Source organism: Ursus americanus, chromosome 26, assembly GCF_024610735.1.
Source record: "Ursus americanus isolate L20-20 chromosome 26, mUrsAme1.1.p, whole genome shotgun sequence".
In the NCBI taxonomy this organism is placed as follows: Eukaryota; Metazoa; Chordata; class Mammalia; order Carnivora; family Ursidae; genus Ursus; species Ursus americanus.
In genome coordinates, this window is record NC_142152.1 from 18,439,027 (window position 1) to 18,466,630 (window position 27,604).

At 38.8% G+C, this 27,604-nt stretch overlaps 2 protein-coding genes across 3 annotated transcripts in view; both read left to right on the forward strand.

Annotated features, from left to right (window-relative positions):
- RBM25 (RNA binding motif protein 25) overlaps positions 1–12,298 on the forward strand; it is a 51,076-nt gene extending 38,778 nt beyond the window's left edge. The window contains exons 13-19 of the mRNA XM_045807879.2: positions 1,696–1,769; positions 3,251–3,401; positions 5,616–5,940; positions 6,314–6,588; positions 6,922–7,020; positions 8,074–8,121; positions 11,876–12,298. Of these exons, the coding sequence (XP_045663835.1) occupies positions 1,696–1,769; positions 3,251–3,401; positions 5,616–5,940; positions 6,314–6,588; positions 6,922–7,020; positions 8,074–8,121; positions 11,876–11,968 (1,065 nt within the window). The 3' untranslated portion in view covers positions 11,969–12,298. The remainder of the gene's footprint in view (positions 1–1,695; positions 1,770–3,250; positions 3,402–5,615; positions 5,941–6,313; positions 6,589–6,921; positions 7,021–8,073; positions 8,122–11,875) is intronic.
- An 8,938-nt stretch (positions 12,299–21,236) lies between these two features.
- The window catches only part of PSEN1 (presenilin 1), a 73,179-nt gene continuing 66,811 nt past the window's right edge, over positions 21,237–27,604 (forward strand). For both annotated transcript variants that reach the window (XM_045807877.2, XM_045807878.2), the window contains exon 1: positions 21,237–21,385. The gene's annotated coding sequence lies outside the window, so the exon portion shown is untranslated. The remainder of the gene's footprint in view (positions 21,386–27,604) is intronic.

Sequence of the window (27,604 nt, forward strand, 5' to 3'; positions counted from 1 at the left end):
AACTGTTGGCATAGGTTGTTACTAAGAAAGAAGATAAAAAGATTTTATCATAGTATTTGCTTGAGGTAGTATGTTTTGTGTGTTCTGTCTTTGCCAGAATTTCATGAAAGTTTCTTCATCTCCAGTTTTGGAGATTATTCTTCCAAAAATTTCACTGAAGTTAGGAATCTTCAAATAGCTTTTGAACATGAGACATAGTGGGAGTTTTTGTAAGTAACCAAAAGAGGGTGCATGCTGCAACGAGATAGATAGTATGGGTTTTCTGTGTAGTAGGTCCATAATGCCATAGAATTATTGACAGTAATTTCAATTCCCTTGAATTGTAGCTCCCATTCTAGAATTTCTTTTTCATCCCTAGTTTAGAAAATAGGAAGAGAATAATATAGTGAGGAATGATTATTTAAAGAGCTGTTTGCCCAGAACAACATGGTGGGATGGATTTGAAGTGATTCTGCTTCTTATAAGCAAATCTGAAATCTGTCTTTCTAGAGAAAATTTGCCTATTATTTTTTGTTTGAGAGCTTTAAAAAAGTCCAGTTACAAAAGCAGTTACTTGCTTATTATATAAAAATATTCAAGTAACAGAATTAAATGATGTAAAAAGTGAAGGTTTCTATTTCTCAAGACTGGTAATTTATGTTTATATTTTAGTATGTATCTCATGGACCTTTCTGCGTTTTATTTAAATATTTGTAAGTTTTGTCATTCCTACTTAACAAATCTGCTTTCATTCATTTGACACATTATGAGTGTACATTATATTCTGCCTTGGTGCTTGTGCTGGGTATTGGGCTTACAGGAATAACTAATGCTTCTAACTTTGAAACAAGTGGGTGGTATTGTCAGAGAGATAGGTAGGTACTGTACTGTATGTGAGTGCTTAAGGTATGATAAAGGTGTATTCACAGTATTTTGGGAGTGCAGAAAAAGAATTACTAATTCTGCCTGGGGATGGGAATTGGTGATGGATAGATGGTTAGATTAGGGAAGTCTTTACATAGGGGTAACATTTGAACTTTGAAATGTATTAAAATTTTACTGTAGTCAAATAAATTTTTACTATATTCAGAAATCTCCTTGGTATATAGATATATATAATAGTTTTCGATAGGGTAGATAAGTATATAGAGTATAGATAAGTATTTATTTTTATGTATTGTATATTTGTATGTAATTGTTAGCTATAAGTGCTATTAAATATAGTGGTTATATTTGAAATCCCAAAAATAAGAGTAAGAGAGTCCTATACTTCCATGGTTTGTGTACTCAAAGTTAGATTGATAATGCATGAACATGATTTGAATTTTCGGTCCTGCATTTCATAAAAACTATTTTCTGTAGCGTAATATACCTACAAATGAGATGTAAAATATTTTTGTTGAGCTACTAAATTCAGTAAAATAACTTTAGTTTTGTTTCTTAGTATGCTCAAGTTTCATTACTGTACTTTGAAGATTATATCTGGAGAGGAAATACTATATGTGCTTTTGTTTCATAGATAAATTCTAAATCTGGCTTGTTTTATGAGTAAAAGATAAAGTATATCTAATGTTATTTAAATTTCATATGCAAAGTATATTAGAATTATAAAATTCAAGTGGTATGGAAAAGAAAAACCTATCTCTGAGAAAGGAGGGGATAGTCTATATGACTTTTATGTTAATTTTGCACACTTTGTCTTTCACTTCCTCAAAGGCAAAAGAAGCTAAAAGACTAAAAGAATTCTTAGAAGATTATGACGATGATAGAGATGATCCCAAATATTACAGGTAAAAGAGCCTTGCTTTATGAGCTCATACTTTCAGTATTTTATTAGCTGTATTTTCCCTACCAGAGGGTGCAGGTTTATTCAGTGGAATAAGAAAGAAAATCTTCATATTCTATCTTGTTAGTCACCTCTATATTTGATATGCTGTTTTTGGGAGTGTGGGGAGAACTGTTGGAAAGGGATCAACGATTCTGTCTTTTGTGGGGTGGTGGTCCATATAATAGTATTAAAACATGTGTTTTGTAGAGGTCCAATTTTTATAGCAACTTATAACTATCCTTGGTAACTATTTAAGGTGGTCTAAAAATTTTTGCATTCAAGGATTTCAAGAATGTTACAAAGCAAACCCAACGCCATCCCATCCCCTGCCCTATTGATAAATTATTGTAAAGTGAGGGTTGTAAAGCCTGCCTTCCCTCATGTCTTTGTTCCCATGGCATTTCTAAACTACTCTCATTCTAGCACTCTGGCAGTATGGTAAAATTGTTGACTTTGTTCTGCTTCCTCCATTTCAAACTGTAATTTCTCTGAGGATGTGGACAATATTTTGATTTTTCTTTTTAACCTCATGTATCTGACATTATCCAGGGCATGTAGTGAAGGCATTTAGTATATAATTTTAATATGCTGTACCCCACATAATTAAAACATTGGAATCAGCAACTTCAAAAACATGCCAAGGATTTGACTTTGTAGAAAATGCAAAAAACACAGTAAAATTATTGAATCATAAAATCAGTAGTACATAATTTCAGCATTCGGAGATGTGATATACCGTTAGCTAGAGAGAATCTCTGCTTTCTGTTGATTCTACACTACTTCATTCAAGGATTTTTTCCATAAGGGAAAGAATTGATTTAAAATGAAGATAGAGAACTGTTCTTAGTGGTATTACTACTTCTTGTAGTAGTTTTTCACATAATGGCATCCAGGAAAACAAATTGTGTGTTGGGCTTTGCCTGTGGAATGAGTACAGAATGAGAGCTTTCTTTCATCAGACAACTGTTTTCTACTTGTTTTATTTATTTATTTATTTAAGTTTTTTTTAATTTATTTATTCGACAGAGACAGAGACAGCCAGCGAGAGAGGGAACACAAGCAGGGGGAGTGGGAGAGGAAGAAGCAAGCTCATAGCGGAGGAGCCCGATGTGGGGCTCGATCCCATAACGCTGGGATCACACCCTGAGCCCAAGGCAGACGCTTAACCTCTGTGCCACCCAGGCACCTCTCTACTTGTTTTAGACACTTATTTAGAATGAGTTGAGAATGAGGCATGGTGATAAGTGACAAGACCATGCTTCCTTAGTAAACATTTATGTGTAAAGAGCACACTGTCTTGGGCGTTCTGCAGATACAGAACAGTAAGACATTTTTCATTCTCTAAATATGCAGCTTTTACATTGAAAGAAGGTACATTGGGGGAAAGTAGGTGTTGTAATAGTTGATCTGAATATCAAGGCCTGTTTTGATTTACTTTGACAGGGGAAGCGCTCTTCAGAAAAGGTTGCGTGATAGGGAAAAGGAAATGGAAGCAGATGAACGGGACAGGAAGAGAGAGAAGGAAGAGCTCGAGGAAATCAGGCAGCGCCTTCTGGCTGAGGGGCACCCGGATCCAGATGCAGAGCTCCAGAGGGTGAGTTACCCTAACATCCACAAGAGTGTTCTCATAAGGGAAATGCAGTTTATGCTTCGTGGATCTTGCTGTTTTGGGGGACGATATTAGTACTTACTTTATTTTATTATGTAGATCATCAGTATTAGTTGATTTATAACTTTTTTCTGAACATCTTCCTGTGTCTTATTCCTTTATTTCTGTGAAATAAATAGTTAAGTTAAACAAATGTCCTCTAATAAAACTTTTCTAGAAACCTCTCCTTCCTATAATGTGTTCTGACATTTCATGACTTTTGGGGTTTGAGTTCCTTCTCTCCACCCTAAATCTTTTTATTTCCTCAATAATTTAAAGATGTTTTCATGGACAGCATGCTATTTAAAAAAGGAAAGGACTTTGCCATAGGACATAGCATACACCATTCTTTAAGAGTAGAGTGTGTCATTTTAGAAAAGTTTTTAGTTCTTAATATATCATGAACCTAATAATATTGTAAATTCTTCATGTCGACTTAAAAAAATCTGTTATATCCTGTTTGTCAACAGAAACCATATCTTCTTACATGCCCCTTTTATTTTTCAAAATGAAGTTGTGTTTTTTTCCTGTTGATAGAGTAAGTACTTACGTAAGTAAATAGAAGGTTCAGACAACCTGCAACACAATAGTGAAAAAATTAAAAACCATCTGCTTTCTTATCAGCGTGGTACAGTCATTATAGATTTGTGGTTTTTAAAATGTCATCACACAGGCATATGTATATACTCCACACATAAATTTTATAAGTGGGATTATAATTTACATGCTCTTTTCTAATGTGCTTTTAACTCAGGTATAATCTTTCACTCAGAATATTTCCAGTTTATAGCTTTATGGTTTTTTTCCATACCTTGACCATCATGGCATATTGTTGGTCTTTTAAATCCTTACCATTGTAACATTTAGGTTGGGTGTGTTTTTTTTGTTTTAATTCCCTGCCAGTTGGTTTGAATGCCTTACAGATTGTTTAATGGTCACTGTACTACTTTGTGAACTGATAGATGGGGTTAAGTCATGTCATGCACCAATTTTTAATTGTTACATAGTTCAGGATCTTTTTTTTTTTTTTTTTTAAGATTTTATTTATTTATTTGAGCGAGCGAGCGTGAGTGGGAGGGAGGGGCAGAGGGAGAGGGAGAAGCAGACTCCCTCCTGAGCACTGGGCTCAATCCCAGGATCCGGAGATCAAGACCTGAGCTGAAGTCAGACGCTTAACCCATTGAGCCAACCAGGCGTGCCCAGGATCCTTTTGTTCTACTTTTTGTTTCATGCTCAGAAAAATTATTGATGTATTTACTCAAGTTTTTTATAATGCTCTTATTGGTTATTTTGTTGTTGTTGTTTTTAATCTTTCATGATTTCAGAGATAGTGTTCATTTTGGTATAGGCTTTTGACTCCAAAAATTTTTTCCCTCTATTTCTTTCTTTCCCTATTCATGAATACAAAAGTGACTATCACCCTTAGCCATGACCTAGAAAGACCAAATAATTTCGTTTTAAAGATATACTTAAAAATATAAGTAATCATTGCACTCACCGTGGGGCTTGAATTCACAACCCTGAGAACGAGAGTTGCATGCTTTACTGACTGGGCCAGCCACGTGCCACAGAACAAATAATTGTTGATGACCAAGCTGAGGATTTGAGTTGCTCTTATGCAGTTGTCTATATGCTGTTCTGAAATAAAATTTTGGGGGGCTACTGGGGGGCTCAGTCAGTTAATCATCTGCCTTCAGCTCAGGCCATGATTACAGGGTCCTGGGATTGAGCCCCGCTGTTCCGCAGGGAACCTGCTTGTCCCTCTCCCTCTGCACCTCCCCTCTGTTCATGCTCTCTCTATTTCTCTGTCAAATAAAATCTTTAAAAATAAAATAAAATGAAACTTTGTGTTATAATTTCTTCAATAAAAATATAAAAACATACTTTTTCCTTTTCAGTTAACCACCTGTTATGTATTTGCCTTTGTTATATCTGAAGAGTTTAAACAATTTTATATGTAAATGTTAAAAATATTAAAAAAACATTTTGTAGAGTACCTAATATATTCTACAGATCTACTCAGCTTTCTGATTATAGAAGCAAGCAGTGTTTCATTATTCCTAATGAAAAATAGAGGTTTTATAGAAGGTAATGGAAAACAGAAAGCTGGTTGAGTGGAGGTAGTTGTGGTCTGTTAGTCATGTTAGTTTTTGGTTTTAGATGGAACAAGAGGCTGAAAGGCGCAGACAACCACAAATAAAGCAAGAACCAGAATCAGAGGAAGAAGAAGAAGAAAAGCAAGAAAAAGAAGAAAAACGAGAGGAACCCATGGAAGAGGAAGAAGAGCCGGAGCAGAAGCCCTGTCTCAAACCAACTCTGAGGCCCATCAGTTCTGCCCCATCTGTTTCCTCTGCCAGTGGCAATGCAACCCCTAACACTCCTGGGGATGAATCTCCATGTGGTATTATTATTCCTCACGAAAATTCACCAGATCAACAACAACCTGAGGAACATAGGCCAAAAATAGGACTAAGTCTTAAACTGGGTACGTTAGCATTTTCTTCCTTCTTTCCTTTATTTTAATCCCCTATATATACTTAAATTTTGCCTTAAGGAAAAAATAAGTATGTGCTGCTTGGTAGGTAGATAGAAAAATACTCAAAAATGCCTTTCTAGCTCACGATTGTTTTCGTAGTTCTACTAGTGCTCCTATATCTGCAGCTGCCTCAAGTTCTGAGAAGAAGTGAAAAGTTAAATTTTCTAGCACTTGTGAGTAGTGAGTTATTTTTTACAGTTGGGATCTTTCTCTGAGATTTGTGGAAGTATATTATGCACTGCTCTTGAGGGATGGTGGGTTGTAAAATGTAGTTAACATTTGAAAGTTAAGTCATCGTGCTAATATAGTATTTTTACTATAGGTGCTTCCAATAGTCCTGGTCAACCTAATTCTGTGAAGAGAAAGAAACTCCCCGTAGATAGTGTCTTTAACAAATTTGAGGATGAAGACAGTGATGATGTACCCCGAAAAAGGAAACTGGTTCCCTTGGATTATGGTGAAGATGATAAAAATGCTGCCAAAGGCACTGTAAACACTGAAGAAAAGCGCAAACATATTAAGAGTCTCATTGAGAAAATTCCTACAGCCAAACCTGAGCTCTTTGCTTATCCCTTGGATTGGTCTATTGTGGATTCTGTGAGTAGCTAATTGTATTTCATCATTTTTATTGGAAGTGGTTTTGAATATAGCATACAAAGTCAGCTGATTGTATTAATGACAAGTAGAGATGGTAATGTGGCATCTTGACCTGCCAAGGAATTTAGGTAGATGATTGGGGAAATTCTTGGTGGTACTTGAAGTTTTCATCAATTAGAAGCAGGTAATTGTATCTTGATACATACTGTCTTAGTTCAACTTGTGAATGAGAGCGTACTGTATTTTAGTTTTAAGAAAAATCATGAGGCTGTAGACTTTATAGTAAATATAATAAAAAGTTCTTTAATTTAATAGCCATGCTTTATTTTGCAGATATTGATGGAACGACGGATTAGACCATGGATTAATAAGAAAATTATAGAGTACATAGGTGAAGAAGAAGCTACATTAGTTGATTTTGTTTGTTCTAAGGTTAGTCTTTTACTCACTACATCCCCAACATTTTTTTATACTTTAAAATATTAGACACTTTCTAAAATAAAAAATCTTGCAAAGCCAAGTCTATGATAGTTTAGTTTTAGTTATTAAGAGATTTTATGGCTGCTTAATTCCTCTACTTTATTTCAGACCCCTATGCCATATGGTTTCATTTCAGAGGGTCAAGGAGGACAGATATGCTGACTGCTGCTAATTTTGCTCTCTCCCTGCCCCTGAGAATGTGTTGCCACACCCATGTCTTAATGGTTAGAATGCTGCTGAAGTACAGTTGAGGGGGGATTTGTGGAGACAGCTGATAGCTAATCTCTTGAATTTTTCAGTCATCCATCCTTTGGAAGAGGAGCGAAATATTTTCCTTCATAGCACAGTAATAGTCATTTTTATTGATTAATTTGCTGTGAGCCAGGCTTTGTTCTTGGCAGGTACTGTGTTAAGCATTTTGTAGAATTTTATGTTTTTTAAACCTCCCAACAACCTTAGCAAGCGTAAATTACTATTATTATCCCCATTTTATACATGTAGAAATTAGGGCCTAAGGGGAGATTGTGTCTTGACCATAGTTACATAATAAGTAAGAGCTAAGTCTGTGTTCTTAACCACCAAGACATACCTCATCCTGCCATTGTCTCCTGAAGGCAAAGCCTTATCTTTATAGTATAGATACAGAAGCACTGTATCTGTAAAGGAATAACTAACTGCATTTTAAGGAAATGCTTATTTTTCCACGACCACTGCTCTTTTAACATTAGGAATAGCAAATTTAGGCTGCCCTTTCCACTTGTAATTATGGTAGCACTGGAATTTGTAACTCTGGATTTGAATTAGAACATGTAGTATAGTGATTAAGATCCCGGGTTGTTCTAAACTTCCATTGAAGAGAGTGGGATTCTGGGAATTAAGAAATTTATAGAAAGTTTCTTCAGCCACAAGAAATTCCCATATTAGTTTGAGGGTACTTTAAAATTTTTTGACTATATTGCTCATTTTTTATTTATTTCCAAAGTGACAGTTACTTGTTTCTTTTAGGTTATGGCTCATAGTTCACCTCAGAGCATTTTAGATGATGTTGCCATGGTAAGTCAGAAGTTTACTTTTATTAATATTCTAATTAATATCTGTAAACAAACTAAGCTTCTCTGTATTTGGTTAATTTTTTACCTGTGTTGGTTCTAGAATCTTCTTTTTAGAAGCCCCAATTAAAATGTGAATCTGCATTGAAAGAGGTTAAAAGCACTCACATCAAGATGTCCTTAGACAACACTAACACTCTCCCCCTCCTCCACCTTTGGTGTTTGTATGCGTAAATACAAATCCTGGATCTATTTATACATTTAGAAAACATTTATTAAATGGTTACTGGGTTGAACAATGTGCTAAAAGCATGAAACGGTGGAACATCTGCCCTTAAGTAGCAGGAAGACAGGTATACTAATACTGGTATACCGTAACGTACTTGCAGTCATGGGGATGTGTGGAAAGATGTGGGGGCAGAGGAGATGGAGCATCCGATGGTAGAAAGGACAGTTAGGAAAAGCACCACAGTAATTACCATCTAAACTGAGACTTGAAGAGATTTGTGTAACTTGTCACTTGGACAGGTATCCACTGGTCAGCAGTAAACGTCAGATCCCCACCTGCATTTAATTTGGATGTTAGAGTCGAATCAGTGGTTGCATTTGTCTAGTGTGATTTTGTGAGAAAAGAAAGGAGGAAGACAATTGACTGTAGAAGAGAGAGTGGTTGAATGGACTGTAAACTCCAAGCTAGGAAGAGAAGGCAGTAACATCAGAATAGAGCTGGTGGTTGTGTGAATCAGGGGCTGGTTGTTCCAGTGAAGGTGTGGGAGGTGTGTTGGAAAGAATGGGTATAGTGAGAGAGTAGAACGTTAAGAATAAGTGGTAGATTGTTCCAGACGATGGTAAGGTGCATATGTGGCCATAGGAGAACGCTTCTGGGGTAGAGCTGATGTCATTATTTAGATTATAAGTGAACTTTCCGCCTGGGTCATACACATAGAAATTGAAACTTCTGTGTGTTGGGACAAGGGTTGGAGAGAAATACGGGAATCAACGGCAAGAGTGCTCATCTGTTGTGGGTGGAAGACTAGTTATTTGCTAAATAGCTGCTGTTGGAGTGGAAGGGTAGTGTAGTGAGATCTCATGAATCTCAGTGGATACTGTTCACAAAGAGAAACAGGAAAGATTCAGCAGCTTCCCCTCTCCTGTGAGGTTAAGGCTTTGAAGGTAAGGAACTTCTTGAGTTGGCTACAGGAGTGTCTCAGGGTCTTTTAGGGACACAGTTAGTTTTCAGTTCAGGTAAATAGATGAAAAAACGAATTAACGTTGAGGGTGGTTAGTATGAAGAGTAACAGAGGGCAGAGTGGGAAGGCAGCAGAGGGAAGGTGAGTCAGGGAGGAAGAAACAGCAAGCATGTCATAAGATGACAAGTGCCTGGGAGAGCTTGTATTTCCCGCTGCAGAGTTGTCAGGGAGGAGCGTTGTGGGGTGCCTAACCAAAGGGACCTCCAAGGCTGAGATATTTTGTGTCCAGGCGCTGTATGATGTCTAAAGCCAGGTAACATTAGTTTTCTGCTACCCAGTTTTCTGCAGCTGTTGTTCAGAATTTCTGATAAAGTATTTGTGAAAAGATTGTTGACTTCATAATGCTGAGCCTCAGATGGAAGGAGAAATGTGAATAGATCCTGGTCCTTGGGGATAAAGTTTGAACTTCCCCGACCTTCCCATCTCTTTAGAACGTTATCCTTGGGGTCTGGAGAGGGTTTTATAGTTTGGCCTGAGTTAAAGAATTAAGAAACAAAAAATATAAACCCAGCTTCCTAGTATTTGGCTTTGGCAAAGTTGCAGTTTCTCTCAGTGAAGATATCATGTGTCAGTGTTAATCCATTTTGATCTGTTGAAATATTTTGATATTTGGAGTATAATTAGACTCTTTACTGGTTAATTACTTATATTGTCTTAATTTTCTGGCTCATTGTTTATCAGAGTGGGAGGAAGCCACTCAGTTGGCTAGTTTTGTCAACCAGTTCTATCACAGGCTCACCCTTTAAATATTTCTTGAATAAATGAGATTGAATTTTTAGCTCAAGTAGTACTTTGTTCTTGTTAAAAATATGACTTTTTCTTTTAAAAAAATCTTTTTCAAACTGTACCAAGGCACAGTTTTCGCATTAATAAGTGTTGCAGCATAGTTCTCTCAAACTGCTGGTCAACTCTGGCTCGTAGAAGTCTCAGTAAAAGTTCTTTAATTATTTGTCATTGAAAAAGAAAAAGAAATCAGATTTTCCGGCTTCTTTTAGGTACTTAATGATCACTTAGGTACCAGACACTGTTCAGAACACTTTGTACCTATTAACTCTTAATTCCCACAGTAAAACAGGATGATGTAGTTAATATTTCCTCTGTTCTATAGATGAGAGAACTGAGGTTCGTTGTGGGTAAGTGACTCAGCCAAAGGCACATATCTAATAAGAGGTAGAAGTGGGATTTGAACCCATATAGTCTGGCTAGAGATCTGGTTTGCTTAACTCCTTTTTTTTTTTTTTTTTTTTTTAAGGATTTTATTTATTCATTTAAGAGAGAGTAGCACAAGCAGGGGGAGGAGCAGAGGGAGAGGGAGAAGCGGGCTCCCGCTGAGCAGGGAGCTAAATGTGGGGCTCAATCCCAGGACGCTGGGATCGTGACCTGAGCCAAAGGCAAATGTGTAACCGATTGATTGAGCCACCCAGGTGCCCTGGTTTGCTTACCTCCTAACTTAAACTGCTCCAGAGACCTGGCGGCATTAGTCCACATTCCATCATGGCAGTGATACCTTGGAGCTCAGTCATAGCTGCCTCCTGTAGAAGGAAGCATGCTGTTCCATTTTACCTCACTGTAACCCTGGTGCAGAGGCCAGGTCTGCATGTAGAGTGAGGGCATGAGTAGGGGGAACCATATAATGCCCCTACCTCATAAGTAGGTAGGAAGATAATTTGATTTATCAATTTCCCAAGGGGAGAAGACCATTTATTTGTTCACTAGTCTTGTATCCTTTTTGGTGATGATAGTGTTCACGTACTCTGTTTACTGTATCCCAGATGCAGAATTGAATGCTTTACATACATTCTCATTTAATATTTAATTCAATATCATGTACATAATAAGGACTTGATAAATGTTATGATTTTAAGGCTGTTCTGGGGGTACATAAGACACTCTCTTAAATTATGCAGTTGTATAACTAGTCTGCCTAAATTACTGTGTTTTTTTTTATCACAAACGTGCTTTCTTTAGGAAATAGTTTTTCAATACATGTGTGAATGAGTATTTATAAAATTAAAAGTAAAAGAATAAAAGTTGGATAAAGTATTGTGGTGTCAGTATTTAGTAAGCCATGGAATTTTGCTGAATGCATTCTCTCCCCCACCCTTTTTTATAATTTATATTTACTAAATACATTTCTCACACTAGACTGATTTCTTTCAAGTTATTTTATTGAAAGTAAATGCTTGTCAGTGTATAAAGCCTTTTAAAATACCAGTCATGAGATTCCTGGGTGGCTCAGTTGGTTAAGCATCTGCCTTTGGCTCAGGTCATGATCCCAGGGTCCTGGGTTCAAGCCCTGCATCAGGCTGCTTGCTCAGTGGGGAACCTGCTTCTCCCTCTGCCTGCTACTCCCCCAGCTTGGGCTCGCTTGCTCTCTAACAAATAAACAAAATCTTTAACCACAACAACAAAGAATAATAAAATACCAGTCACTATTTGGAGATGCTGATGTTTGCTTATATTACATGTGTTACTGTTTTTTTTGAGTTTTTTCTTTTTCTTTTCTAGGTACTTGATGAAGAAGCAGAAGTTTTTATAGTCAAAATGTGGAGATTATTGATATATGAAACAGAAGCCAAGAAAATTGGTCTTGTGAAGTAAAACTCTTTTTACATTTAGAGTTCTGTTTCAGATTTCTTCTTTCCCACCCTTCAGAGGACTTTGGCTTTTTTTTTGTCTTCAAAGACATTTGTGAGATCTGTAATTTTTTTTTAATGTAGAAAATGTGAATTTTTTTTTGTCCTTTAATTTGTTGATGCCCTGTGTACTCCCTTGGTTGTAAAGACATCTGAATCCTACCTTGGTTCTCTTTATACTCACCAGGTACAAATTACTGGTATGTTTTATAAGCCGTAGCTACTGTACACAGCCTATCTGATATAATCTTGTTCTGCTGATCTATTTCTTGTAAATATTAAAATGACTCCCCAATTCTTTTGCAGAATTGCACTTAATGTTGAACTGTACTGTATAGGAACCTACATGAATGATTTTAATTGAAAGAATACCCATCATACCTATTACCTTCCCACCACCCCTTGGTCAAAGATGGGAACCTCCTGAAGGCATGGAATTTAAAATTAGAGTGCTAAGATTAGCAGACAATCCATTCCTACTGTATCTCTGTATGAATGTGTTTGTGTGAATGTATGTATAAATGTCTTTTCCCTAATTTTCTTTGGAGGGCTCCCTTAAACATTTCCTTATTGAGGAGTAGAATCGTAAAGGAAACGTATTGTGCCAAACTAAATGTCTGGGATAATTAGGTTATTAGTCTCCCAGAGCATGGTAGTCTCTTGTGGCAAGCAGCAGTCTCGTGAATGGAATGGGGCTTTCCTTTTGATAGCTGGCTCCTTCAGCCTCTCTTTTTTAAGGGAGTGTGAATCATAATGGTTTTCATCTTAATTTCATAGTTCAGAAATGAGGCAGATCCTTAGATTCTGGAGAGCTTTATTTGATGCATTTTTGCACTAATTGGCCCTTAGCTTTATTTTGGTGTACTTCTTTGTTTAAAAAAAAACCTTAATCTGAAAAGCATAAATGAAAAAAATCATTTTTAAAAACAAAAGGTAAAATTAGGCAATACAGGCTAGGAAAGTTTGAAAAAATACAATAGGAATTCAAAATGGCAGTTTGTGAAGTTTACATCTTATTTTTAAGGGTAAAGTAAATCATTTAAGGCAGTTACCACTAATTTTTTTTGTTTTCACTTTTGTTTTAAAAGGATTTGTATCTCCTGAGTGTGTATGCACTCACGCACCTCTTTTACCTCGACTCATCAATGTTTAAAAATACACTGATGTCTTAGAGACATACATGGGGGTTTCTTTATTACAGAACAGAACTTCACCAGGGAGCAAAATTACCTGAAAATGTAACAGGTTTTAAACAGTTCTTAACACAAATTAGGTGCAGTTATTCCCATGTCTGAGTATGTATTAAGAAAGACAAAGTGGGGGGGGGGGTGATGTTAAAAAGCATAACTGAGCTTGAGTTACCAGATGTTTTTTACATCTTAAAAGGAATTTGAAACACTGTTCTTAACATTGGACCATCAGGTGGTTCCATTATGTAAATATTTCCAATATTAAAACTGTATATATTTGATCTTGGGGACCCATTCTTTCAGAGTCTTGTTAAATAAATGGCATCATGTTGTAATTGTGCAGTGCATACTAGAAACATAACTTGAAAATATGGGCTGAATTTTTGATGGACTTGATATTTTATGAGTATTAGTAACAAAGGTCAAAAGCCATTTACCTTACTTTGGATTAATCATATATTTGTGGAGAATACTGCCTTTTAGTATTCTATCATTTTTAAGTTCTGGTCTCTGTGGAAAATTGCAGAAAGTTCATTCTCCTTGCCATCCATAAATTCATTTTACTAGCCCTTTCTCAAATTGACACCCCCTAGCCACCCCCAAGCTTTACACGTCGTTTAAGCAGTTTATTATTCCTCTCTGTCTTCTCTTAGTGTTTTACTGCTTCTAAGGCTACATATTAGGTTTTTATTTAGTCAATATTAGCATCAAGGTTTATTCAGGTCAGTTCCCCTTGCTTTTGTCTTCTCCAGCTCTTTCCTGTATTTATCTTAGAGGGCCCTTATCTGAAAGTCTTGAGGGCACATACCATATACTGCATCACACCTCCAGTGAGATTTGTGTCGAGATCCCAAATTCCTACATTAACATTTCTGCAGCAGAACAGGAATCATCAGAGCCCTGGGGTTAAAGACCATTTATAATAGCTTCATATCACCTCAAGACCGATTTTGCTACCAAGCTTAAAGTTTTAAGGTTTTCGAGTTTCTTGTTTTTCAGATTTGCATATAAAGAACTGGACATGTATAAACTGGCATATTCTAATGTCTGGGAGAATACACGTAAGAACATTTCCAATAAATTGCTTGAGATTTCTGGGTCGTCTTTGCCGTTTGCCCATAGATTAATTTCACTTTGGAAATCTTAATCTATATTGCCCATTCAAGTTAAAAAGTTACATGAAAGTCTTGGGAATCGTTGCCTTTTTTTTCCCCCTTAAGGATTTTATTTATTTGAGAGAGAGCAGGAGCAGGGGGCAGAGCAGAAGGAGAGGGAGAAGCAGACAACCCTGCTGAGCACAGGGCTCTCTCCCAGGACCGTGAGATCAGGACAGGAGCCCAGTTCACCGACTGAGCCACCCAGGAGGCCCTTGAGAATCATTCTTGATCTGGCAGTTAGAAAATAAATATGCTTTTTCCTCATTTGACCTTATAGGTCATTTTAAATATGTACATTTGTTTACAGAAGGAATGATAAGTTGAAGTTCGGCTCAAACTTGAGTGTGTACCTGTATCACCTGGGGGATCTTGTTAAAATGTAGATTGATTTAGTAGGGCTAGGGTGGGGCCGGAAATTCTGCATTGCTGACCGGCTTCCAGGTGATGCCAGTGCTAACTGATCCAAGGACTGACTACACTTTGATGAGCAGTTGAAGACGTGTACTCAGTACAGGTTTCCTGTGCTATCCCAAAAGTGTCCCTGTGAAACGTTGTGAAAGCCAAAATGGCGTAAAGCAAAGAAGCAATAACCATTCATTTATATGGAAATTTTGTTTGAATATTCCCTCATGGAAAAACAATCTCTCTCAGATTTACCTGATACCTTAGAACACATCTTGCTAACAGATGAACGAAATAAATCGAGATAAAGCACAGATGCTCACAGACCTAGTTCAAAGCCGTGGTGGCTCGATGCTGAGTGCAGTCCCCGGGGAGGCACTTGCTGGCCCCAATCCAGATGCACGGGCTGCTTTTATTGCTGTGCTGTTAAAGGGCTTGCAGCAAAACAAACACTGACTGCTATCTTGATGTATTTCGTCTTTTTTCGTAAAAGTGAAGATCCTCTTCAGATTTCTTTTGGTGTGCAAAACCAGGTGCTACTGTAGGTTTTTCATAAAAGCGGAGTAACTTGGTTTCTGAAAAGCCGGGGGAACCTGTACTAGTATTTTATCCTAACAGACTACAAAAATGCAGCTTAATTTTCTTTTTAAGTAGATTATAAAGAGAAGAACATTTTTTGAGGCAAACAGATGCATATTATGTATGTTCATGAACATGAAGTAGTCTTCCAAAAAAGGTGCCTCAGAACAAGTCTTATTCTAGGCTTTATTCCCAGCCAGTCCCAGACCATTTGCTCCTTAGAGAACTCTTTTTCCTTATTCTGATTCTTACCCTAGCATTTGTGTACGTAGAAGAGGCGGATGATGATTTTGTGGAGTGCTGTTTCAGGTACTCATCAGGCACGAATGCTAGATGCAGTGGACAAATGGGGAAAGAGCTTAGAGTCAAATTGAATGGAACACTTAGATTTTCTTCTCACATGTGAAGTAAAGAAGTTGTAATATTAATAAATAGTGTGTATATGAAGCTTTTTTACCCTTTTTCTGATGAGCTCTATAAATGTTTCCACTTTTAACCCCAAAACTGCTGAAAGGTTTTATGTCAAAATGGCTACAGATATTTTCAGGCCATATTTCAGCCTTCTTTTAACAATCTGAAATTGGAAAATAGTATTGCTCAGCAAAGATGGTGAAATTGATCTCTGAATGCTCTGGATATAAAGGGTATGAGAAAAGAATCCCAAATAGGCAAAGAAACAGTCTAGGTGTCAGGAAAAAAACTGGGAAATTCATATTATATATATATTTCAAACCCGGGAACTATTAACTATAACATTCACTGTAGGCCAAAGTAAGCTTATGATTTTTTGATAAATGGTAGATTTTTTGAAATGTGATTATATTGAATTATTGAAATAATTTATTTGCATGAGTGCTTACATTTTCATCTTTATTTGACAGAATCTTTGCCTTTGATTTTATCACTTGTCTCATATGGAGGCCAAATTAGGAATAGCAATCTAAAATGCCCAGGAATGAAAGATAATTTCTATAAGCAAAAGTAAATAAAAATTCTTTTCAAGCCACATTGTTTTCATTTAATGACACTCCCAAGTATGCCTACTGTGCCACATTCCATAGTAGTTGGGATTTATGACCTAGCGTCTCATGCCCAGAGTGGTAGCTGAATTGTTAACAGGTAGTCCCTCTTGTTTTTTTGTGTATAACTTTCATTTAGCCATTGAAGCACACTTAATATGTGGCATTCATGTTAAATGGTAGGTAGAATAATAGCCATAAGATTCCTCTAGTAGCTGATGGTCTAATAGTGGTTGAGAAAGAATAATGAGAGGAATACTAATAGACAAAGTACTATACCAGCTGTCAAACTTCATGAGCTAACTTCACAGTCAAGAGGGAAGGGGCAATAGGAAGATTCTCAGCAGAGGTAGTAATAGTAGAAGAGAACTTAGAGGTCACATTGTCCACCCAAAGCAACACTACTACAGTGTTCTTGACGTATGGGTGTCTAGAGGCCTATATCTGGGATTCTAATTCATGGTCTAGATCTGTGCTACTCAAGGTTTTAAGTTTGTTAAATAATTTTGAGACTCAGTTCTTCAATCACGCTAGCATATTTCAAGTGTTTGGAAGTCATGTGACTAAAAAATCTAGTTTCTTGTTGCAATATAGTTCAAGTGCTCCATAGCCATATATAACCAGTGGCTGGCAATACTATATGGGCATTGCAGATTATAGAACATCATTATGATTGGGGCACCTGGCTGGCTCAGTCGGGAGAGCATGTGACTCTTCATTTCAGCGTTGTAAGTTAAGGCCTACATTGGGTATAGAGAACTTAAAAATCTTTAAAAAAAAAATTATTATGGTTTCAGAAAGCTATTTTGGGCAGGCCTGGTCTAGATGTTGATATCAACCCCAGGGGAGAGGGAAGTGCTTGTTAATAAAATTATCCCACAGTGGGCACCTGGGTGGCTCAGTTGTTAAGCGTCTGCCTTCGGCTCAGGGTGTGATCCTGGAGTTCTGGGATCGAGCCCCACGTCAGGCTCCTCCGCTGGGAGCCTGCTTCTTCCTCTCCCACTCCCCCTGCTTGTGTTCCCTCTCTCGCTGGCTGTCTCTCTCTCTCTGTCGAATGAATAAATAAAATCTTTAAAAAAATAAATAAAAAATAAAATCCCACAGGAAGCATTTTTAGCAAGTGTTTGTTGAAGCAAAAATTATTAGGTGTGAATTTAAAAATAGTGCTAAACAACTATTTTTCCTGTTTTTTTTTTAAATAACAAAAGGAGAAACTAGTGAACACTTTACATTGTAGAATCCAAAAACTGAAATTTCATTTCTTTTCTGTCAATTAAAAAATACTAGTAAATACAACCTACTGAAGAGACTGGATTCATTGTTACTATAGGTGAAAAAGCTATGAAAGTTTCATTTTTAAGTATCTATTGAGGCACATTTTTTAAAAAGGGGGACCCAAGTTCTTGATTAAGGAGGAAATTAGAATTTAATAAAATATTGACAAACATACACAGAACTGAAGGCTGAAAATACAAGATAACCCTTAATCAGGTCCAAGTCTAAGGAGATAATCCTTGGAAAGAATAAGAATGATGTTAGAGCTGATAAGATAGTGGCCAAGCACCAAGCTCTGATGACAATGTTTATTCTCATATTTAAATTCTTTATTCCCATAAGAAACAGGGCAGCAACATTGTGTATAAATAAAGGCAGGGGCACCTGGTTGGCTCAGTCCATAGAGCCTGTGACTCTTGGTCTGGGGGTGGGGGGGTCGTGAGTTCAAGCCCCATGTTGGGCATAGAGTTTACTTAAAAAACGGCAAACTGCTTTTATGTGGGAAGTGTTGAGTTGCATTGCCTTGAAATCAATGGTGTAAGTAACTGGCCTTGGTTCTCTGACCGGGTCTTGACTTCACATTACTAGTAGTGACCGGTGACTTCATTAGCCTTAGTCTCTGACAGCCTCTCTCCCCCAAGTGGTTCTAACAAGGTCTGGCACTCTGGGTTTTCCATCTGCTGCATCTTTCACCACTTAGTGTGGTTTTTGCCACCATTTATTTTGTTTTGTTTCTCCATTCCTGCTCCCAAGTTCCAAACACTTTTGGGAAAATATAAATGTACCACTACAGATATGTTGGACCCTCAGTGCTATATTTCTCATTCTTTTACTGAACTCCAGCTCCTTTCCACACACATTCCAGCTTTTATTGTTTTTGAAACTCCAGTGCTATATAGTAGTTGTGGAAGAAATACTCACTGGATGAGTAAAAGTCCTTCGATTCCCTCTCTCCCCCAGCAAGTAAGTCTCAAGTTTAACAAAACCTTAACTTTAAAAGTCATTAAGCATATTCTCCAGTTCTAGCTTTCCAGTTTATGATGACATGCATCTTAAACCTTTGCTTTCTATAGTTAATGATAACTTTACCCTATCCAGAAGACCTCCCCCACTGCACTGGCTCTGGTTTCTAACTTGTGGTTTCTTGATCCTTGGTCAAGTATTTCCTTATCTTCATTCTTCAGTCTGGACTAAGTGTTAAAGAACACAAAAACTTAACCTTGGATCCTATCTCCTTTCCACTACGCTATTGAGATTCCACAAAGAGTAGCTTAGAGTTACGTGTGCATTCCAAATGCCTCTAGACTCATGTTTGTGTCACCATTCCACCGATGACTGGTGATGGCCTAAAGGCGACTCTGTGACCTTGTGAGAGCCTCTACCCTATCTCTTAACACCATGGACATTTGCTATTTGATGTCTAGGATATTACTTTTGCCCTGTCCTACTCTGTCTTTCCCAATGTCTTTGCTGGCTCTTCCTCAGCAAATCCTGGTATTTGTATTTCTTTTAATTAAGAAAACTAAAAAAAAAATTTTTTTTAAGATTTATTTATGGGGCGCCTGGGTGGCTCAATTGGTTAAGCGATGACTCATGATTTTGGCTCAGGTCATGATCTCAAGGTCCTGAGATAAATCCCTGCTTTGGACTCTGCGCTCCAGTTTGTGCTTGAGAATCCCTCTGTTTCAACCCCCCTCTCAAAAATAAATAAATAAAATCTTTAAAAAAAAAGATTTATTTAATCTCTACACCCAACGTGGGGCTCAGACTCATGACCTAGAGATAAAGAGTTGAGTGCTCTGCAGATGCCCCAAAGGTGTTTGTATTTCTAAGAAGATAAAGAAATAGCAAAAACTGGTGGAAAAGTTATCTGTAGTCCAGTTACTTAATACTTAAAGTCACTGGTTGCTTTTTTATCACTTTTTTTTTTTATCACCTTTTTGTTTAGTTTTTGTGGGAATGTGTTTTGACAGTTGTATTTATACATATGCATAAATTTATGTCTTTTTGACTTACCAGAATAAGAATGTTACAACCTTCATAAACAATTTTAATGACATTGTGTGAAGTGGATGAATGATAATTGTAGGATATTTAGCTTTCCAGTTTTTGCTGTAAATACTTTGTGAACATCTTTGCACAAATATTTTATATTGAGATTGTGTCTAAAAATAGTCCATTAGCATTTTAAGACTTTCTACTCCTATTTAACCAGATTGCATTCAAAGAGATTGAACCAGGGGTGCCTGGGTGGCTCAGTCGATTAAGCATCTGCCTTCGGCTCAGGTCATGACCCCAGAGTCCTGGAATTGAGTCCTGCATTGGCTTCTCTGCTCAGCAGGGAGCCTGCTTCTCCCTCTGCCTCTGCTTCTCTCTCTCATGAATAAATAAAATCTTAAAGAAAAAGAAAGAGACTTAACCAGTTCACAAATAGATGGGGTTTAGCTATGCTTGTTTGACGAATGTATTGAACTTTTATGTGCTAGGCACTGTTCTCAGCACTTGTAACATAGAAGTGAACAAATAGGAAAAAACTCTTACCCTTGTGAAATTTAAGGAGGGAAGGGGAAATGAGAACTTTAGAGAATATCTTTGGGGCGGGGTGTCAACATTTTAATTCACCCAACATATCTTTATCCTGTTAATGGAAAAAACTGATGTTCTAAATATGAAGTGTATAAAACCTATTTAAATCTGTTCATGTATTGGGTGGGGATAGGAGGGAAGGATTGGGAACTGATGTTGCAGGAATATGAAGGGCTATCTTGGGGGAGGAATTTAAAAGAAACATATCATTTTAAAACGTATCAATTTAAAAGAAACATATCATCATGGCCAGATGCCATGCATCATTGATTTCATTGTCAGTTTTCTGTTACCTGTGAATTTGAGCATTTCTCTATTCTTCCTCTTTGGTTTTACATGATTTTATTGTTTACTTTTAGCTTTCAGATGAGTGTGCTATGCTACTTAAGAAATTAGTTACTGGTACTGTCTTAACCGCAATTTGGACGGAAAGCTGGCAGATGAGGAAATTAAGTGATCGTTGAGCAATTCATTGTGTACCAGGTACTCTGGTTTTGGGATTTCAAAAATAAGACACATTTTATGCTCACTGGAAGCGTATCATGTAAGACTCGATCTTAAACTTGGAGCGTAAGAATCCCGGGCTTCGTTTAAAATGCAGTTTCTCAGGTTCCCGCCCCCCACCAGAAGTTTTGATTCATTGGGTAGGGTGTGCAGGCCACAAGTATTTACAATTTTAATTAATACTCATGACTGTCGTGCAGCTGATTCGTATTGAGAAACACTACAAATAGGTACTAATGGACGTTAGATTTAAGATGTCATCACTTGTAGACGGAAGAAGCACACGCTGGGTCCGGTTAACGTAGAAACTTTGGTCCTCAGCTAAACAGCAGTCTCAAATCCCAGGCGGTCTCAGACTAGGTCCCGGGGCCGCCCGCAGCGCAGCGTTTGCCCCTCAATCCGCGCGCGCCACCGGAAGCTCCACCCTCTTCCCCTAGGTCCCGCCCCCTACGTCTGTGGGTCCCGCCCTTGCCTTTACAGGTCCCGCCCCTCCCCCGGCCGACCGCCAACGACGCCAGAGCCGGAAATGACGACATCAGCGAAGCCTTTTGGGCGGGGCCTGGGCCGGGCAGCTCTAGAGGCCGCGATTTCACATCGGAAACAAAACAGCGGCTGCTGGGGAAGGAGCCTCCCCTGCGAGCGGCCGGTGACGGCGGCAAGGGAAGAGTAGGTACGTGATGGGGAGTTCGGGGAGAGAGGAAGGCGCTCCTCACCCGGTGCGGACACGGACGGTCGCGGGCAGGGCCCGGCCCTTTGTCGCCGCCCGGGCCGCGCAGCCGGTGTCCTCGAGGATGAGGAGTGGGGCGCGGCCGGGCGGAGACCGAGGAACCCCGTGTGGGGAACGAGGAGGGGCGGCCCGTTTCTCCGGCTCCGGGCGCAGCGCGCGGTCAGGCTTTTAAAGAACGATTCCCCTCCGGAGCCTAGGTCCGGAAGTGCTGGTTTCCCGTAGACGTTTCAGGTCGCAGGTGCAGTGGGCCGGGATTGACCGTCTTGTGTGGAGTGGAGCAGGAGAAAGAGGAAGCGCCTTGCCCTGGGTCTGGTTGAGCAACTGGTGAAACTCCGCGCCTCTTGCCCTGAGTGTGTCCTTGTCTGGGGAAGTGAGTGGCACTCAGGGCTAAGTTCCTTATGTCTCACGTTCGAGGCGGAAAACAGGGTCTGATGCTTTTGCCTTGGTTGGGACTGTCGCGAGGCATGATGTTCATGCTTTGCATGTGTCTTAGATATTTGCGTTTTCTTCCCGCTCAGGTTCTTTTCAAATAAATGATCTGCTTCTATTGTAGGGAGCTAATTTAATAATAATTTTAAAAGCATTGCTTACCTGCTTTGGACAAGATGAATGTAGTATTCGAGGTTTACTCTGGGAAATAAGAATAGGATGCAAAAAACTGTGGCATATATAATGAATATATGACAGAGCACATCGTAAAGCTTGTAACAGTCTCTGAAGTTTGAGGCAGGTAGAGATCACATCTGGTTAGGGAATCTTGTTATTTGAGTTATCTTTTACAGTGGAAAGGTTTTCACCCCTGGAGTTGAAGTGAGTAGGGCATCATAATCAGAGGGTGTATTACAAACAGGGGCCCTCTGGATCGCAAGGGTCCAGTGACTGACTCTGAGCATTAAAATAACTGTTGTGAAGGGAAATAAAACAGACAAGTAGATTGGAGCTAGTTGCATTTGACTAATTTCAGTCACCTGCAAAAGCCTATTTCAGTTCTCCTTAATTCATTTGCAGAGTTAAACCAACTTAAGGCTCCCCCCACCGCCATCTAACAAACCCTTAACAGTGAGAAAAGGCATATTTATTGAGTGCATGGATTCTTTCCTGCCCCCTCCCTCCCAGTAGATAATAGAAGTGGCATCTATCATCTGGTTTTCCATTCTTCTACTCCTGGTCCTTGGGTAGACAGTTCCCACAGTTCTGGGTATACTTTCTTCTGAAAGGATGTGATTTATTGCTGAATTTTATTTTATTTTATTTATTTATTTTTAAAAGATTTTATTTATTTATTCGACAGAGATAGAGACAGCCAGCGAGAGAGGGAACACAAGCAGGGGGAGTGGGAGAGGAAGAAGCAGGCCCATAGCGGAGGAGCCCGATGCGGGGCTTGATCCCACAACGCCGGCATCACGCCCTGAGCCGAAGGCAGACGCCCAACCGCTGTGCCACCCAAGCGCCCCTATTGCTGAATTTTAAATTAATGGCTCCAACTAGTCCTAGACTGCTGCAATGATTTCCATTTGGGGGAACCAGAGGATTGAAGTTGATCTCTGAGAACCACCTTAGCAGGAAAATACAGCATTTGTCTGTTACCATAGCTTGTGTGGTCTTCTTCCTCTCTCAGATCCAGGTTCTCTCTGCTCCTGCTTTCCCACTAATATTGCAGATTATAGGGGAGACTTTTTTATGATATATTCTGAAAAACCTTTCAAAGAACTCTAATACTGCCTCTCCTTCATGTGATAGATGTTAGGCAGATTTGGAAGGTGTCTTAAGAGTGGCACTGTTGTGGTCAGAATTTATAGGCGCATTAATCTGATAGTGGGGGCTTAGAATGGATGAGAGAATTGAGTTGACTTGTGTAATTCAGGTGAGATATAATGAGAGTTTTATCTCTGGTGATGACAAAGGCTTAGAAAGGAGAAAAAAACGGGGTGCCTGGGTGGCTTATTTGGTTAAGTGTCTGCCTTTGGCTCAGGTCATGATCCCAGGGTCCTGGGACCGAGCCCTGCAACGGGCTCCCTGCTTAGTGGGGAATCTGCTTGTCCCTTTTCCTAAGCCCCCCCCCCACTCATGCTCTCTCTCTCCCCCACAAATAAATTTTAAAAATCTAAAAAAAAAGGGGGGGGAAACCATGAATAGGACATGGCAGCTAATTGAAAAGCAGGGAATAAAGTGTAGAGTCGGCTAGAAGGCTTTAAGTTTGAAGAACGGGAAAGATAATTGCAGAAATAAGGAAGTTAGGAGCAAAGAACTAGTCTAGAGAGGAAGATGAGGAAGTGGTTTGGAAGTACCACTTTCGAAGTGCCTGCAGGTGAAGATGTCTCATGGACAGACCTGGAACTGTCAATATGAGAGGCATTTAAATAGACTTACTAGTTGATGTTGGAACAGTGGAGGAGATGCCTGAGGAAAAGAAGGGGACAAAGAGGCCCAGGCAGACCACTTAAAATGAAGGAGTGGAAGAAAGGTGAGAGGGACCAGCCAAGGAGAATGAGTGATGGGAGGAGAACCTCCACAGTGCAGTGTCCTGAAGGCTAAGGAAGGAAGGGAAGCGCTGGGAAGGAAAAGGCTGTCAGGGATTTTTAGTATCTGGGCTGGTATAGCTGAAAGAGCTGAAGATTTAGAGCAGCAATGTCTGATAGAAACTGTGGGAGTGGGACGCCTGGGTGGCTCAGTCGGTTAAGCGTCTGCCTTGGGCCCAGGTCATGATCCTTAGGGTCCTGGGATCAAGTCCCGAGTCCAGCTCCTTGCTTAGTGGGGCGCTTGCCTGCCACTCCCTCTGCTTGTGCACCTTGGCAAGCTCGCGCACGTGCGCTCTCTCTCTCTCATAAATAAATAAATCTTAAAAAACAAAAACCAACTGTGTAAGCTACAAATGTTAATTTAAAACTTTTTAGGGGGTGGGGGAATGGGATAGGCTGGTGATGGGTAGTAAGGAGGACACATATTGCATGGTGCACTGGGTGTTATATGCAACTAATGAATCATCGAACCTTGCATCAGAAACCAGGGATGTACTGTATGGTGACTAACATAATGTAATAAAAAAACATTAATAAATAAATAAATAAAACTTTTTAGTAAACAAGTTTATAGGAAATAGATAAAATTAATTTGAATAATATAATTTATGTAACCCAATACATCTAAAATTTTTTAAAACAACTTATTTATTTATTTGAGAGAGTGAGAGCGCATGGGCAAGGGGAGGAGCAGAGGGAGAGTTGCCAAGTTTGGAGCCCAGTTTCAGGGCTCGATGGCGATCCTGAGATCGTGACAGCTGAAATCAGGAGTCCAGAGCTCAACTGACTGAGCCACCCAGGCGCCCTACATCTAAAATATTTTTTTTTACATTTTTTTGAAGATTTTATTTATTTATTTGAGAGAGAGAGAGAGCACAGAGGGAGAGTGAGAGAGCACAGAGGGAGAGTGAGAGGGAGAAGCAGACTCCCTGCTGAGCTGGGAGCTCGATGTAAGGCTCCATCCCAGGACCCTGGGATCATGACTTGAGCTGAAGGCACACGCTTAACTGACTGAGCCACCCAGGCGCCCCCATCTGAAATATTTTTATTTCAACATATTATTAATATAAATATGTACTTGTCTGACTTCTCCTCTAGATAATAAGCTTCTTAAGTAAACAAGTATTATTGGCTAGTAGCATCCCCAGCACCTATCACAATGTCTGGTTCTGTAGAAGAAACCCGATAAGTGTTGGTTGGTTAAAGGGTATTAATGTTTGGTTTTCATAATGCCTTGTACAGTTCCTTAAATTGATCTAAAGCAAATGAGAGAACGCAAGCATTGCTGAACATAACCAGTGATTTATAAATTAATTAGATGTGAGTCGTCATGTTTTCATTAAAGATTTGTTGTATTCAATCCATTTCCACAGCGAATTTGAGACAAACTGGAAGTGATCATACCTTTCATGTAGACTTATTGAAAGTAAAGGTTTCTTGGGGAAAGATTCTTTATAATTACTACAAATATTGATAATACAGAACCATAGTCCCATATCTATAATTATGAAATCCAAAAGCCCCTGGAAAAACTGAAAGGCTTTTTGTAATTCATTTGACAGAAAAATCTAATCTGAACCTATTAATGTAATTTAACACTACTTATATGTTTCACTATATACTTATTAATGTTTTTGATTTTGTGGTTCTATCTAAGACCTTGAGAGGGCATTTTAAAACATATAGTATTTGCATCATATTACCTTAATAGAATCTGAGAAAAATATGAATTCTCAACAAACTTAGTCCTAAGGGTTTCAGATAAAGGATTCTGGATTTGTAAGTCTTTCTTCATTTTTGTTTCATCTTCTGAGCCCACGTAAACATTATTATTTAAAAACAATTACAATAGCTCTATGTAACAGATCTCCCCAAAACCCAGTGCCTTAGAGCATTTGTTCTGACTCAAGGCTTTGCTTCAAGGTATAGGACTATGGATCAGCTAGGGCAGTTTTGTTTTGCTTGTTTTATTCTGGGGCCCAGGCGAGAGGGGCAGTAACTACCCATGGTAAGCTCTTCTCAAGGCAACAGCAGAAGTAAAAGAAGATTAAGTCTAACTCGGAAGCACAGTTCAGGTATCTGCTTGTGCTACATCTGCTAAGACCCCTTTGACCAAAGCAAGTCAGATGATTGTGCCAAGAAGCATGGGGTGGCTAGTAGACTGCACCCACCTTGAAGCCAAAGCAAGTCTCAGAACCAAGCCCAACATCACTGGAGTGGATGAGTATTTTTCTCCCTCAAGGATGCCTGGGGAGGGAGTGAATATTTGCTGAATAATAATCTAATCTATCACAGATGGCTTACAGAAGTAGAGTGGGATGGAAGGAAGAAAAAAATCACCAAATAGATGTATCACTATCCTTGCTCTTTTTAGAGTCTACCACCTTCACAAAGCCTCTTGTAGGCCTCGGGAAATTATTTGCTCCCCAGTCTCTCAAAATTCAGAGTCTTTCCAGCATATATTCCTGAAGTTTTAAGTTAATTTCAAGTTATTTTTATTTAATTATGAATGCAGTTTGGAGATTGGGTACATTTATTATTGGATGCGAGCTTTTGAAAACTCAAATAGAGGCTTTCCCAGCCCATCCATACAGTCAGAACTTAGGTTGCCTGTCCAGGAAGAAGCTGTCAGAGTAACACTGAGGCTGATTAAATATTTTTATGGAAAAAAAATAAATCACAAGCTCGTTTGGTGCTTTAAAACTTCTTAGCATCACAATACAAAGATACTTAAAAACATTTTTGGTGGTTTTCTTTTTTCTTTCTTTCTTTCCTTCTTTTTTTTTTTTTTTAAGATTTTTATTTGTTTGTCAGAGAGCAAGCGAGCTCGAGCAGGGGGAGTGTCAGGCAGAGGGAGAAGTAGGCTCCCTGCTGAGTAAGGAGCCCCATGCAGGACTCAATCCCAGGATCCCGGGATTATGATCTGAGCTGAAGACAGAGGCCCAATCAACTGAGCCACCCAAGTGTCCCTCTTTTTCTTTCTTTCTCTCTTCTTCTTTCTTTTCTTTCTTTTTCTTTCTCCTTTCCTTTCTTTAATACATTCCACTGTTTAAAAAAAAGATTTATTTATTTATTTATTTTAGTGAGAGAGAGAGAGAGAGAGAGAGAGCAAGCATGTGGGGGCAGTGGAGGGAGAGGGAGAGAGAATCTCCAGGCTGACTCCTGGTTGAGTGGGGGAACCAGCCCCAGGGCTCCATCGCAGGACCCTGAGATCATGACCTGAGCCAAAATCAAGAGTTGGCCACTCAACCCATTGACCCACTCAGGTGCCTCCCCATCTTTTTTCTTTTTTACTTTTGATGGTTTTCTAAGTGAAGAAGAAACTAGTCAAGTGGCTACAGTCATTAAAGCACCAACTCTTTGTGCTGGAGAAGATCACAATAAAAAGTCTCATGAAGCCATCTGTTTTTGTGGAATACAAATTTTCTTTACATTTATCTCTGACAGTGAAGAAAGAAAATGGTATCTGTAATTAAGTAACCATGTTGTAAGATTTTGAGGATTAGTTGTTACCTTGGGATGGCGTGTACATTTCTGTTGGTGCTTCCTTAAATGGGATTTTTAATAAATTTGTTTTGCGATTCTAAGGTTTACTTCTTTGACACTTTTTGAAGTGCTGATGGATAGGTTTTTCTGTTAGATA